Source organism: Zea mays, chromosome 3 (genome assembly GCF_902167145.1).
Source record: "Zea mays cultivar B73 chromosome 3, Zm-B73-REFERENCE-NAM-5.0, whole genome shotgun sequence".
Taxonomy (NCBI): domain Eukaryota; kingdom Viridiplantae; phylum Streptophyta; class Magnoliopsida; order Poales; family Poaceae; genus Zea; species Zea mays.
Genome location: NC_050098.1, coordinates 98,650,115 through 98,663,308, shown reverse-complemented (window position 1 = coordinate 98,663,308; position 13,194 = coordinate 98,650,115). Strand labels below are relative to the sequence as shown.

At 39.9% G+C, this 13,194-nt stretch overlaps 2 protein-coding genes and 1 long non-coding RNA gene across 3 annotated transcripts; all 3 read right to left on the bottom strand.

Moving 5' to 3' along the window:
* Positions 1–3,576: 3,576 nt before the first annotated feature.
* LOC109945251 (uncharacterized) lies at positions 3,577–3,766 on the bottom strand. Its single transcript, XR_002268382.1, has 2 exons — positions 3,711–3,766; positions 3,577–3,629 (listed from the first exon to the last, which is right to left on the bottom strand). It is a non-coding gene; the product is annotated as an uncharacterized lncRNA (long non-coding RNA).
* A 2,841-nt stretch (positions 3,767–6,607) lies between these two features.
* Positions 6,608–7,536, bottom strand: LOC118476682 (uncharacterized). The gene is made up of 5 exons (XM_035966248.1): positions 7,347–7,536; positions 7,164–7,274; positions 7,006–7,084; positions 6,829–6,933; positions 6,608–6,744 (listed from the first exon to the last, which is right to left on the bottom strand). The coding sequence occupies exons 1-5, from the start codon at positions 7,508–7,510 to the stop codon at positions 6,664–6,666; spliced, it is 540 nt and encodes a 179-aa protein (XP_035822141.1). The 5' UTR covers positions 7,511–7,536; the 3' UTR covers positions 6,608–6,663.
* Positions 7,537–7,974: 438 nt separating this feature from the next.
* Positions 7,975–9,828, bottom strand: LOC118476803 (uncharacterized). Its single transcript, XM_035966575.1, has 6 exons — positions 9,488–9,828; positions 9,024–9,403; positions 8,597–8,944; positions 8,225–8,491; positions 8,085–8,135; positions 7,975–7,992 (listed from the first exon to the last, which is right to left on the bottom strand). Exons 1-6 carry the CDS (start codon positions 9,633–9,635, stop codon positions 7,975–7,977), a joined length of 1,212 nt encoding a protein of 403 aa, XP_035822468.1. The 5' UTR covers positions 9,636–9,828.
* Between the last annotated feature and the right edge of the window lie 3,366 nt (positions 9,829–13,194).

Below are 13,194 nucleotides of genomic sequence, written 5' to 3'. Positions count from 1 at the left end.
ATTATACCTTCTTTTATGTCATTATTTGAGCACTGTGTGATGATGTCCAGTTATGTAACCGCTGTGTACGTGAATTGCTGATCCTGGCACGTACATGGTTCGCATTCGGTTTGCCTTCTAAAACCGGGTGTGACACATGGCCAAGGAGAAGAAGGTACGTATTCAAGATTCCCCTAAGTACTCTTCTTCTAGTGATGAGGAATCCTCCGATGATGAAGTAGATTACTCTGGTTTATTTAAAGGTTTAGATAGAGCCAAAGTAGAGAAAATTAATGAATTAATTGATGCTCTAAATGAAAAAGATAGACTACTAGAAAAACAAGTGGACATTTTGTATGAGGAACATGACAAATTTGTTAGTGTACAAAAATCTCTTGCTTTAGAAACTAAGAGAAATGAAATGCTATCTTCTGAGTTATCTGCTTGCCATGAATTTGTCTCTAGTTTAAAGAAGTTAAATGATGAATTAAATGCTAAGCTAGAGGAAGTTAACAAAGCTAGTTCATGTGTAGAGCATGTTGTTATTTGTAATAGTTGTAAGGATTTTGATGTTGATGCCTGTAATGAACATCTTGCTTCTATTACCAAATTAAATAATGAGGTAGCAAGTCTTAATGCTCAACTTAAGACTTGCAAGGTTGATTTTGATAAATTGAAATTTGCTAGGGATGCCTACACTATCGGTAGACACCCTTCAATTAAGGATGGACTTGGTTTTCAAAAGGAAACCAAGAACTTAATAAGCGAAAGGACTCTTGTTCCCAACAAGGAGAAAGGGAAGGCCCCTATGGCAAGTAGTCCTCAAAGGAACCATGCTTTTATTTATGATAAGAAAATTTCTAGTCGTTCTCATTATAATAAGAGTTATGTTCATGCTGCTTATAATAACTCACATGCTATGGTTGCCTCTAGCTCTACTTTTGTTCATGGTAGAAGTAGGCCTAGGAGAAATCATGTTGTGTCTCATGCGCCTAGGAGAATGTGTAATGAACCTTCTACCATTTATCATGCTTGCAATACTTCATTTGTACTTTCATGTAAGAACACAAAAGTAGCTGCTAAGAAGTTGGGATCCAAATGCAAGGGATACAAGACTTGTATTTGGGTTCCAAAAGTTATTGTGACTAACCTTGTAGGACCCAACAAGAGTTGGGTACCTAAAACCCAAGCTTAAATTGCCTTGCAGGTTTATGCATCCAGGGGCTCAAGCTGGATTATCGACAGCGGATGCACGAACCACATGACGGGGGAGAAGAAAATGTTCACCTCCTACGTCAAGAACAAGGATTCCTAGGATTCGATCATCTTTGGAGATGGGAACCAAGGCAAGGTCAAAGGATTAGGAAAAATAGCCATTACATCCAAGCATTCTATCTCTAATGTGTTTTTAGTTGAATCGCTCGGGTATAATCTGTTATCTGTGAGTCAATTGTGTAACATGGGTTATAATTGTTTATTCACAAATGTAGATGTATCTGTTTTTAGAAGAAGTGATGGTTCACTAGCTTTTAAGGGTGTACTAGATGGCAAGCTCTACTTAGTTGATTTTTCGAAAGAGAATGCCGATCTAGATGCATGCTTAATAGCTAAGACTAATATGGGCTGGCTGTGGCATCGCCGTCTAGCACATGTTGGGATGAAGAACCTTCATAAGCTTCTAAAGGGAGATCATGTGTTAGGACTAACTGATGTCTGTTTTGAGAAAGATAGACCTTGTGCAGCATGTCACACTACTACAGATCATGCTATATGAGACGCTTATGAAGTGTCTAATTTTGATGGAGTCGCAAAAGATGTCCCACATTTAAGATGGTTATAAACCGTCTTAAAAGATATTATATAAGACAGTTTTTAATTTATAACCGTCTGAAAAAGGTATTTGTTTAAGTCATTTTGTCTGATAAACCGTCTGAAAAATGTATTTGTTTAAGTCATTTCATCCGATAAACTGTCTTGAATTAGTTTTTTTTAAGACACTGCTTCTAAAGAACCGTAGATAATACAAACATTAAAAGTCATAAAGTATTTATCAAACCGTCTCGAATATCCTACAATAATAGACGTTACAATAGGGAAACCATCTTATTTAGGTGACTAATAATGGACGTTTTAAAAACCGTCTTATTTAGGAGACTGATATTAGACATTTTGGTAACCGTCTTATTAATAATTAAACGAAATGACTTACACGGCAGTACATTCTTCAATTTATAATCATTTTTTCAGATATCATGTTATAATAATTTGAAAGAGAAATATACATACACATATATTGAACAACGTTATAATTAATATAATATAAATAAGTACCATTCAATATATCATAAGCATTGTCAAACAACGCATACATAAGTGTACTCTAAATCTAAACTAAAATACAACTGTTTGCACTAATCTCAGGTTGTTGTTCCATATGAGTTAGTGACGGGATGGTCCCTGAAGGGACTTCTGCAACCACATGGGTTTGAGATGGAGTAACATCTTTATTTGAAAAATATGGATTTCCCTCGACTTCACGCAGACGATCTTTGAGCAGGTAAGTTGGTTTCACATCCTTTATGTCAACAGTAAGGTTCTTAAATAGCACCTGAAATCCCAAAAGAACATTTAGCATGGCCATGGGTAGCTAGGGCAGAAACACATAAATATCCATAAAGTTCATGTGATCCAAAACATTGAAAAGACAAGCACCAAAGTTGCAGTTGTATAATGAACAAAATCTCAACATACTCTCATCTCATCAGGATGAAATATCCATAAAGTTCACAAAAAATCATACCTGAAATGGTGCCTCCAAAATCTTAATAAGATTTGCCAACTGAAGCAATACATGGCCTGTCACAACTCTATGCTTGAAGGATGCACTTCCCAGAAGATGAAGAATAACAGGGAACAGATGAATTGTGCTCTTTGGATGAGCTCGCCCAGCTAAAGCAGTAACAGGTCCATGGCGTTTGCCAACCATAACCTGCTGTATATCGCTGGAGACAGTGTCAAGAATACCAGGGACCAAGGAAGCAACCAACTGCACAAATGCTTCTGTACAATGATGAATAAAACCCTCCTTCTCCTTTCCCAGTCTATCAACATCTGATATTAATTTTGCATTGCAAAAGAAATGAGGAAGCCACCTTCGACTATTCTTGCAAAGCAGTGCAACAAACAAAAGGGCCTTCACACGCAGAACATCAATTCCCTGTTCTATTAGAGAAATGAGCCCGGAGACCAATTGTTTGTCATCTGATAATGAAAGAATATACCGGTTCATGCTTGTCACAGTGTTTGTCATCTGATTATTAACATTGAAGTGAATTGTACACCTCAGGAAGCACATAAATTTTACCAAAAAACACAGGTGAAACAGAAATATCATATTAAATAATATAGAGCAATACTAAATAAAGGATCTAGACAGCCTAAGGGAGCTTTTGGAACTCCAAGTCTCCAACTACCAATGAGTTTAATGCAGAGAAGCAGTACCTCCATGATAAGAGATTTTGGATCAATCTCCTTATAGCCCTTAGTCCCTGATTCCTACCAATGGTGAACTTTCCCAACCAACTGCCTAGGTTTTTTAGCAAGGAGCGCTCCTCGGAACTAGATTTGATAAGGTCTGATCTTAACAAGACCTGCAGCAAAAGTATCCAAGTTTAAACAAAATGGCTAGCAAAAAATAAAAACAGGGCAGCCGAATTGGAGAGAACAAAAACCTTGCAGTTCTCATATGTGGCTTTCAGTATTTCCTGAGTGAATTTGTAAGTAAAGAGAAGATAATTGTCAGAATTGGTGATGATTGCAGAGTCACTATTCCCTAAAGCCAATTCAATCACAGGTTTCTTCTAACAGGATACATCAGACATACCGAGGATCATCCTCAAGGCGTTCTGAAGGAAGTAGAAGCATGAAGTTGCGGAAATGGCCATATGAGATTGATCCTTATGAATCAACATTTAGATACCGTAGCATGGCAGCGACATTATCTTCATTGACTGTCGTCGGAGGGAGGCAGGGAGCTAGGTGAGGTCGCGCGGAGCGCCGTGCGCGGGTTCACCGCTGGAGGGAGGCAGGGAGTTGGGCGAGGTCTCGTGGAAAAAGCTGCTCTTGTAATATCTCAACCTCATTTCATATCTGTCTGCAGTTCAAGTTAGATGGAAAGAAAAATTTATTACTGCAGAATAGCTTATATTATTACTTGCACATTGCACTATAGCTGATAGTAGTCAAATACATAAACTTAAATTTCTCAACAGTAGTTCCTTTTTATTATATCTGAGAGCATAGTAGCTCTTTCGCTAATACATCGATCACCCCTATACTAATTTCTCAGGTCGGAGCAGCAGATTATATATTCCATGAGCATGGAAAGAAATTATAGCAAAAAACAGCATGTTCTTTTCAACATGTAAATCAAAATATTATAGTCACAAAAAACAGAACATACCATTCGTCCAGAAGGCGAGCTTGGAGAAGTTCCACATCCTTGGCTGAATCTTCTAATACCGAGGAGCTCCATCCGCAGATTTGCTAAGGAAGTCTTTGGCAAGATCCTGAAAGATAGCAACAATGGTCCCATATTGCTTTATCCAGTGAACAAATCGAAGTAACTTGCTTTCACTTGCAAAAAATTACCGTCACAAATAATAAGTTAATCTAGTTTCGGTTAAGGTAACTGAATTGGTCTATTTCCTTTTGATGCAGGTGGGACAACAGAACGTCAGTAGTCATACCAGATGAGGAAATTTTCTACCTAGTGGGGTTCCTTTCTTCAGCGCCGTCTCTCTCAGGTTACGGCAGCATTGCACATTCAATGAACCTGAACAAAGAGATAGTGGAGTTCTGTGAAGAGGCTGGTATTGGGATGATACAATATCTGGCACCCTACACCACACAGCAACAGTGGAAAGCCCACTTTGGAGCAAGGTGGGAGACATTTGAACGGAGGAAACACAGATATGATCCCCTAGCCATCCTAGCGCCAGGACAGAGAATATTCCCAAAGGCGTCACTGCCATTGCCTTTGTGACAGTTCCTGCTACTTGAAGGATTCTGTAGAGCATATGTTGTACAAAAGTGTAGGTAAAAAGTATCCCCTGTAAAGACAATATCTACGGAAGGTAGCTAGCCTGAAGAACACAGCATAGCGACTTTTTTATAGTGGCCAAAGATACCTCAGAGCAGTACTTCAAAGTGGAGCAATGTCACCTGAACTCTGACACCTTTGGAGGCAATCACTGGAGGATCGTAGCGGTCCAAGAAACATGTCTGTTGTTACAGTGTTGATAATTGAGACGAGCTGTGATGATGAACTGATCACTAACCAGTATCCCCGTTATCAACAGTGCAGAAAGTTGCATGAGGGTAGTAGTGCCTTGATTAACAAATAACATTGCCTGTTATTTCACTTGTAACTAGCATCTCATCTCACTCAGGAGTGCCTGCGTAAATGTAGTAGGTTTACATTACTTTCCATGAGTCAGAATATTATATGCTCAGGCAAAAACTGTAAAGTCTCTTATCAATCATGGTACTCAGAAACAGAAAACGTTTTGGAATTCTCTCATTTTGTCCATTCAACCTTAGCAACTTGCAGTGTGAATTTGAATAACAAATAAGAAATCAATATCACAGATACTGAAACAGAAGGTTGGCAAGTGGTGGTGGTGGTGCGTAGTGCATGCAAGAAATCAATTTTAATGCTGAGATCATTCCTCTGGTAACACACAATAGTACAACGAAAAATCAATGTATGAAACATAATATCATATATAATTTAATTGCAAACATGTGAATCAATTTATGAAAGAAGGCAACAAAATAAACTGACAATATCCATTACATGATCTTAGTAATACAAAATCAACATAATCAAAATACTTGCTCAATGGAGTTCACATATTGATGAATGATGATTAATCATATATGTCTGAATAAAACAGTTACCTGCACTTTGGATGAACTGGATCTATATTTTTTGTGATATCCACTGTCCATCCCAAATTCAACAAAGAAGTTCGATGACTTTTGGGGTGCAACATGTCCACTCATGACAACTATAAGTAGAGAAACATGACCAAATGGCAGTGTGTTCTCAAGTCAATGAAGTTTAGACTAAATAACGCGTACCTTTGATGTAAGCTTCAGTACAACGATGAGGATTCCCTGCCACTCTCCACGCCCCCACCTCGTCGGGCGCCACAATCCGGATCGACACCTAGCCCTATGTACTATATGCTGAAACTTGGAGAAAAATCTAGATGCATATGTGATGTCCATCAAATATATGAAAGTAGGATGATATCATTCATAATTACCATTATATATCTCATAAATAAACATTGTCAAATAGCTCATGCATAAGCGTACTCTATATCCAAACTAAAATACTAATTAACAAACTTGGTAATCAATTGTTTGCGCTATCGTTGTGCCTAACTAAATATATATGAAATCAAGTCTCCACACTGGTGCGGCCATTCCATATTTTCCTGTACAACAAATAGGAGAACACAATAATTATTAGTTAGACACATATGAACACCTCACAATGTGGCATATGATGTAAAAGGTTATATGAATGTAACATCTTACCTAGGAAGTCATGCTAGATTTAGTTATATGAAGCACCCTCAACCCTGCATGATCCACCAATGTCTATCACCTCATTCAGAAGAAGTCGAGCAACCATTCTCGGACATTTGCTATCTCATCAAGCAATAATGGACAGGTTGCAAAACCAGCACGACCCTTGAAAAACATAAACCATGTAAATATTAATAACGTCATATTGCATAGGTTTGAGTAAAATAGAATGCAGACTATAAAAACAACCTGAGGATATCGATCACGGTCCAAACTAAGATTATCCGCAAAGGATAACATGTGGTACATCACATATTGTCCGCAAAGCATACTGCCAGGTGGTTGTATGTGTGCCTAAAAGATGTCATTCATAAGGAAAATATCCAGCGGGAATGTCTAATAATTTCAGGTTAAGGACATGATTACCTGAAAATGTTTCCATATAACTGTGCGACCAAAATTCTTGTTATGGCGACCTTTTTTGTCGACATAAGCACCAAAAGCCCTACAATAATGGTGACTAACGGTGTAAATAACAATTGAAATATAGAGGAAAATAGAATTATGATAAAGGTAATACCCACTCGTCGAATAGCTTCTTAATACTATAGCAGCTAGGGGATTGGTAACCTTTGGAGTCAATATTGTACACTGTATTCCATTTTGGGAAAATAACTAACAAGGCCCAATGGTAACTGAAATGAGGAAGATAGAACATTAAGATACAGATTAAAAAACTATAGAGTGTTATTAGTGCTAGGCCTTACCCTTCCTGGCAAACAACAAATATGCACTCCTTGTCCTGCTGAGCAAGCAATGCTTTCACAATGTATGCTTCGACTTCATCAGCCTCTTCATTGATTCTCTTTAAAATGATCATCTCTGGATCTAAAAAGCCAACTATGCCTCTGTATTTGTCTATCTTCCTCATGCATCTATTAAAAGAATAGTTAGATAAAGAACAAAAAGTAGACACTTATAGGAAATGGTGGATCTCACTCACAACATCCAACTCCGATGTAAGGATATGTCAAGGGCAAGATCATTGTAGATGTGAAATACATCACTGAATTCTACTGCATAGACCCCAGATTTTTCAAGAAAATCATGTTCTTCGTATCGTACCATGAAGTGTGTGGCACTTTGCCTTCGAGATATTGGCGTGGTCATAGCAAAATACCATTTGTGGAAACACTGGCTCTGTTTACCCATCCTCTTAAGCAATGCACTAGATACTAAAGGCTGCCCTAGCACAAATTGTTTATTATTTGGAACTGGTGGTGGAGATCGTTGATGAAAGGGGGGAGTCCAAAGGGGATCAAGACCATCATCTTCTATGTTTTTCTGTTGTGAAGTTTTTTGCTCCTTCTCTTTGCTTTTGTTATGTTTTTATGCTTATGTTTCCTCTTCTTGCTGGCATTGGAGGCACTATGTGTGACATCTATATTCTCGGTACCCATTGTTGGTGTTGGCATTTTATCCTTTTCAGGTGTGTGATGGAGTACCTGAGGTGATGTGTCTGGGACTTGTTGAGGCTTTGCATGAACTGTTGTTTCCTATGTAAAAGTCAAAAACAAGTACATGACGTTAACCAAGTTGTGAATAACAATAATAACTTCATCAGGTTGAAGTTAGTAAAGTGTACCTCTGCTAGTTGTATGCCTGACTTAGGCCATAACACAAATGAATTTTTGGCTTCGCCAAGAGTGAACATATCACCACCAGCGATAGGAATAGGGTGTGGAAATTCCAAGAAGTTGTCAAACACAAAATCAACCTGCACTTTTGCGTGGTCATCTCGCCGCTCAATCCCATGGACGGTTACAACATCCTTTGAAGGGTAAGCCTGCCCTCTAGCGACCACAACAGATTGCGGACCTATCTGCACCACCAACTTGCATTTTATCACCTCCTGAAATGTTAAACATTGGAAGAATTAAGGGAAAATGCAGAATATTAGTGGAACATTGATTTTGTTATCTGATAAGTCATATGTGCTGCAAGTAGATGAAGTTACTTGTAATGAGTCAACTGAATGATGTGTTGCATGGTCTGGTGTATCAACAAATTTTGAAGATGAGCAACTCTCAGAATTGTTTAATCGACGCTCCATACTCTGACACAGGGCTGTCAGTTTCTCAAACTTGGCCTCGTACTCATCCACAATCCTCTTGACATACTCTTTCGTTGTTCTACGTTTCTTCTTACGAGGGCCATCACCTTGAGCAAGACCCATCCCTAAACCCACATAAGCACTCACCCCTGTTGTCCTTCCTGGATGATTACTCCCTATTGCTGTTGCAAGTATGTCCATATTATCCAATGGTGTAAAGGTACCAGCTACTGACTTTTCATTTAGATCTACCTGTAAAAACAGTTTTATGTGTGAACCAAATATGGTAAGAAAATTAAATGGACAAGTTATGTGTGGAGAGGAACATTACAATTTTCTTTATGATTGGATGCGACTCTGTTATGTTCACATCGCCAGAAGGATTCATCGCCCTTGCCCAATCCTTATGACGACCATCTGGCATGTCTTGAAATGGAATAGATTTACCCTCGGTTAATGCTTGTGCATCTTCCTTTGCCCATTTTCTCTTTTGTACAGTATAGCTTCGCCGACCTAGTTTTTGTCGGAACTTATTCATGCTTTGGCTTTGCTTGCCCTTTTCTCCTAGAGCAATATACTCATCAGAGGTAACCCACTCCACAAAGTCTGGCCACCACTCTTTCTTGAGTTCTGGATAGTCCTCAAATGGAGTTTTGTCCTTCTTGACATAATTTATATTTAGTTTCCACTTGAAATCCTTCCATGCATGGCCTGTACGAATAAAAGGAAAATAAATTATAAATCCCAAGAAATGATGCAAACAGGATCAAACAATCTGGAGAAGTCAATCCTTACTCATAGATTTCAAAGCGACCTTCTTAACATTGAGGGTATGGGTTTCATCCCTTGGCATGACAAATTTCTTTGAAACATCCTCCCATAGGTTTGATTTTACCACTGTAGGCACTTTTCGCCAATCCTTTATCCTAATATCAACACGCATGCGTGCTATATAACCACAATAGCTTGAGAATTCATTGACATGTTTTACTGGTGACTGGGCAATCCCATTTTTATCAAACGTAAGACGACGGGGACCTCCTTTTTCTAGCTTCTTGCATTTGGCGTGACCTCGTTTCGTTCTATGCCTGGCAGAAGTACAAGAACCTTTTTCGACAATGTCCTCTGAATGCAAGCTAGTGGAAGATGAGGTACTTGTGGACCCATAGGTTTTTGAAGTTGATGACCCAGATGTATCAGAAGATGACTCAGAACTCATTTGATCCTATTGAATTAGCGCCATCAGTACCCATTGTACATAATTATATTCGAAAACAATATAGGCATTAGCAGCATCAAAGAATACAGATCATTAAACTATATTGATACACTATTAGTACTTCTACCTTAGCAAATGTGCAAGAGACATGTTACATTTGAACCCAATTCTATAAATTGGAAATACATTAGCAGATAGCAGATAGCTAATCCTACCCATAGCACACATAACAAACATGATCGAAAAAATTCTACAACAACCAAACCTCTAAGCAACATTTATCCATCTTAATAAATACTACAGGGATCTTGCCTAGGAGTTTTGGGCGCCGGACAACGGATCTTGCCTCTCAGCCTTGGCGATGGGCGTCTGACGTAGATGGCAGGGACACAGGTGCGCCTGGAGCTCGCAGCGGCGGTACGCGGGCGTGGGACGAGGTGAGGATGCCGGCCGCCTGGAGCTCGCGGGACGAGGGGAAGACGCCGGTCGCCTGGACGGAGCTCGCGGGACGAGGGGAGGGCCGCCTGGAGTTCGCGGGACGAGGGGAGGGACGTCGGCCGCCTGGAGCTCGCGGGACAAGGGGAGGGACGCCGGCCGCCTGGAGCTCGCTGGACAAGGGGAGGACGCCGGGGCGCGGGACAAGGGGATGGACGCCGGGGCGCAGGACGAAGGGAGGGACGCAGCGGCGGATGGCGGGCGCGGGACGAGGGGAGGACGCTGGCGCGGGATGAGGGGAGGACGCCGACGCAGGACGACGGCGCGGGACGACGAGGGGAGGACGCGGGATCCTGGAGCCTGGACGAGGATTGCCGAACGCGGGACGAGGGGAGGAACGTGGGGAGGGACGCAGATAGCCTAATACGATGCAATGTGGAATTGGGAATTGTGGATAGGTGGAGTCACATTTTTCTGTTTATATTAGAATATATGTATATAGATAGAAATTATAATAAACAGCGATGCATAATATTAAGCAGCCGTATATATAGAAATTAGAACAATAATAATTTACATTAAGTCCAAACTCATTCCATATCTATGACCATATTATCTAAACTACTCATATTACTAAAGAGGTCATAATCTTCTTCGTCATTTACATTTTCAACACCAACAATTCTTCTTTTCCCCCTGAGCACCACTCGATGATGCCTGTTTGCAAGATCATTGATATAGAAAACTTGATTTGCATGCTTTGCAAGAATAAATGGATCATCCTTGTAAGCTTCTCGTCTAAGATCTATAGTGGTAACCCCATATTTTGGGTCAACGACAACACCTTTAGGGTTGAACCACTTACAAAGAAAAACAACTTGCTTGAAAAGTATGTAGTCCAACTCCCAGATGTGTTCTAATTGTCCATAATACGTGTCCTTCCTTAGATATGACGATTTTTTATTGCGATCAAACACCTCAGTTATCGCGTCGTTGCAAACTCCACTATTTTGTCGGGTGCTTTTACCATCTTGTTGTACTGTGTAGAAAGTGTATCCATTAATGTCGTAACTCTGCCATGTCGCTACGCTGGACGAGGGTCCCTGTGCCAACCGTCTCACAGTGTCATTCTTTGCTACCTTGTTTTCACACCGCTTTTGAAACCAATCACAAAACTCTTTGTTATGGAGCCTCACAATGTCTTCGTCCACCATTTCTGGGTTTTTCTTTCTCAACCGTTTCTTGTGTTTGTCAATGTACTTTGAAACATCTTCAGTAGATTGAAGGATCAAGAAATGAGCTTTATGGAGCAATTCTTGATCTGGTATCTCTGTGCTCAATCCAAGTCCCCCTTGCCCTTTAAGTCTTCCATCATGGCGTGACACTGGAAGGCCAATCGGTGCCACCTCATCCATGTAGTCCACACAGAAATCGATGACACTCTCAATTACATAACTTTCTGCAATAGAACCCTCCGGGCGTGCCTTATTCCGAACAAAGCGTTTCAAGATTCCCATGAACCTTTCGATCGGATACATGTAATGTAAGAAATGTGGCCCACAAATCTTAGCCTCTTCAACTAGATGCACGGTCAAATGTACCATGATGTCGAAGAATGAAGGTGGGAAGTACATCTCAAGTTGGCATAAAGTTTGAACCAATTCCCTTTGTAAGTTGTCAAGGGCTTCAATATCTAGCACCTTTGAATTTATTTCATTAAAGAAATAGCATAATCTAATGACAGTATCTCGTATTTTGATATTCTTGAAAGACCCACGGAGGACCACGGGGAGGATCTGTGTCATTAAAACATGGCAGTCATGAGTTTTCATACCTGAAAGTTTTAGGTCTTTCTTTGACACGAGCCTTCTAATATTTGCTGAATAAGCAGATGGAACTTTGACATCATGTAACAGATTAAAAACTTTAATTTTTTCCTCCTTGGTCAGAGTATACCATTCCTGGGGTTTTTCAATGTTCAGCTCATCAAGGTCACACTGGCCGTTGGTGTTGTCCTTAGTTTTCCCTTTTATGTTAAAAATTGTACCAATCAAAGCTTCACAGACATTCTTCTCAATATGCATAAGATCAAGACAATGACACACACTTAGATCGCGCCAATAAGGTAACCTCCAAAATATGGATTTTTTCTTCCAAATTCCAGACAATGCTAAATTGTATTTCCTGAACTTATTTTCAATGTCCTTCACACTCTCATAAACCACATGTCCAGACCTGCGTGATGGAGCCTTTTCATTTTCAATACTCCCATCAAATGCATCGACATTCTTTCGGTATGGATGATTTCTGCGTGTCCACCTACGATGTCCTAGGTATACAATTTTTCTACTGTTTTTTAGATAACGACTCTTTGTATTCTCTTGACAAATATAGCACGCTTTGTATCCCTGAGTGGATAATCCTGCAATGTTTCCAAGGCCTTTATAGTCATGGATGGTACAAAAAAGCAAGGCCCTCAAGTTAAAATATTCTTTCTTACAAGCATCCCAAATTTCAACACCAGTTTCCCATAGCTTCAACAGGTCTTGTACCAACGGCTCAAGATACACATCAATATCATTGCCCGGTTGTTTTGGTCCAGGGATCAATACTGACAACATGATGTACTTCCGTTTAATACATAACCAAGGTGGCAGGTTATATATGCTTAATAATACTGGCCATGTGCTATGGGTAGTGGTCATATTGCCAAATGGATTCATACCATCGGTGCTGAGAGCGAATCGGATATTCCGTGATTCTTTTGCAAATATTTCATACTTACTATCAATTTCTCTCCATTGTGAAGCATCTGCAGGGTGCCTCAACTTTCCATCCTTCTTACGTT

Excerpts from the sequence above, each read along its gene's own strand:
- LOC118476682 (XM_035966248.1), bottom strand. The coding sequence starts at position 7,510 with ATGAGGAAGATAGACAAATACAGAGGCATAGTTGGCTTTTTAGATCCA. Across the intron at positions 7,275-7,346 it reads TTTGTTGTTTGCCAGGAAGG|TTACCATTGGGCCTTGTTAG; the intron begins GTAAGGCCTAGC and ends TCCTCATTTCAG. Across the intron at positions 6,934-7,005 it reads TTATATGGAAACATTTTCAG|GCACACATACAACCACCTGG; the intron begins GTAATCATGTCC and ends GACATCTTTTAG.
- LOC118476803 (XM_035966575.1), bottom strand. The coding sequence starts at position 9,635 with ATGCGTGTTGATATTAGGATAAAGGATTGGCGAAAAGTGCCTACAGTG. Across the intron at positions 8,945-9,023 it reads ATCCAATCATAAAGAAAATT|GTAGATCTAAATGAAAAGTC; the intron begins GTAATGTTCCTC and ends CTGTTTTTACAG. Across the intron at positions 8,492-8,596 it reads ATTCAGTTGACTCATTACAA|GAGGTGATAAAATGCAAGTT; the intron begins GTAACTTCATCT and ends TTAACATTTCAG.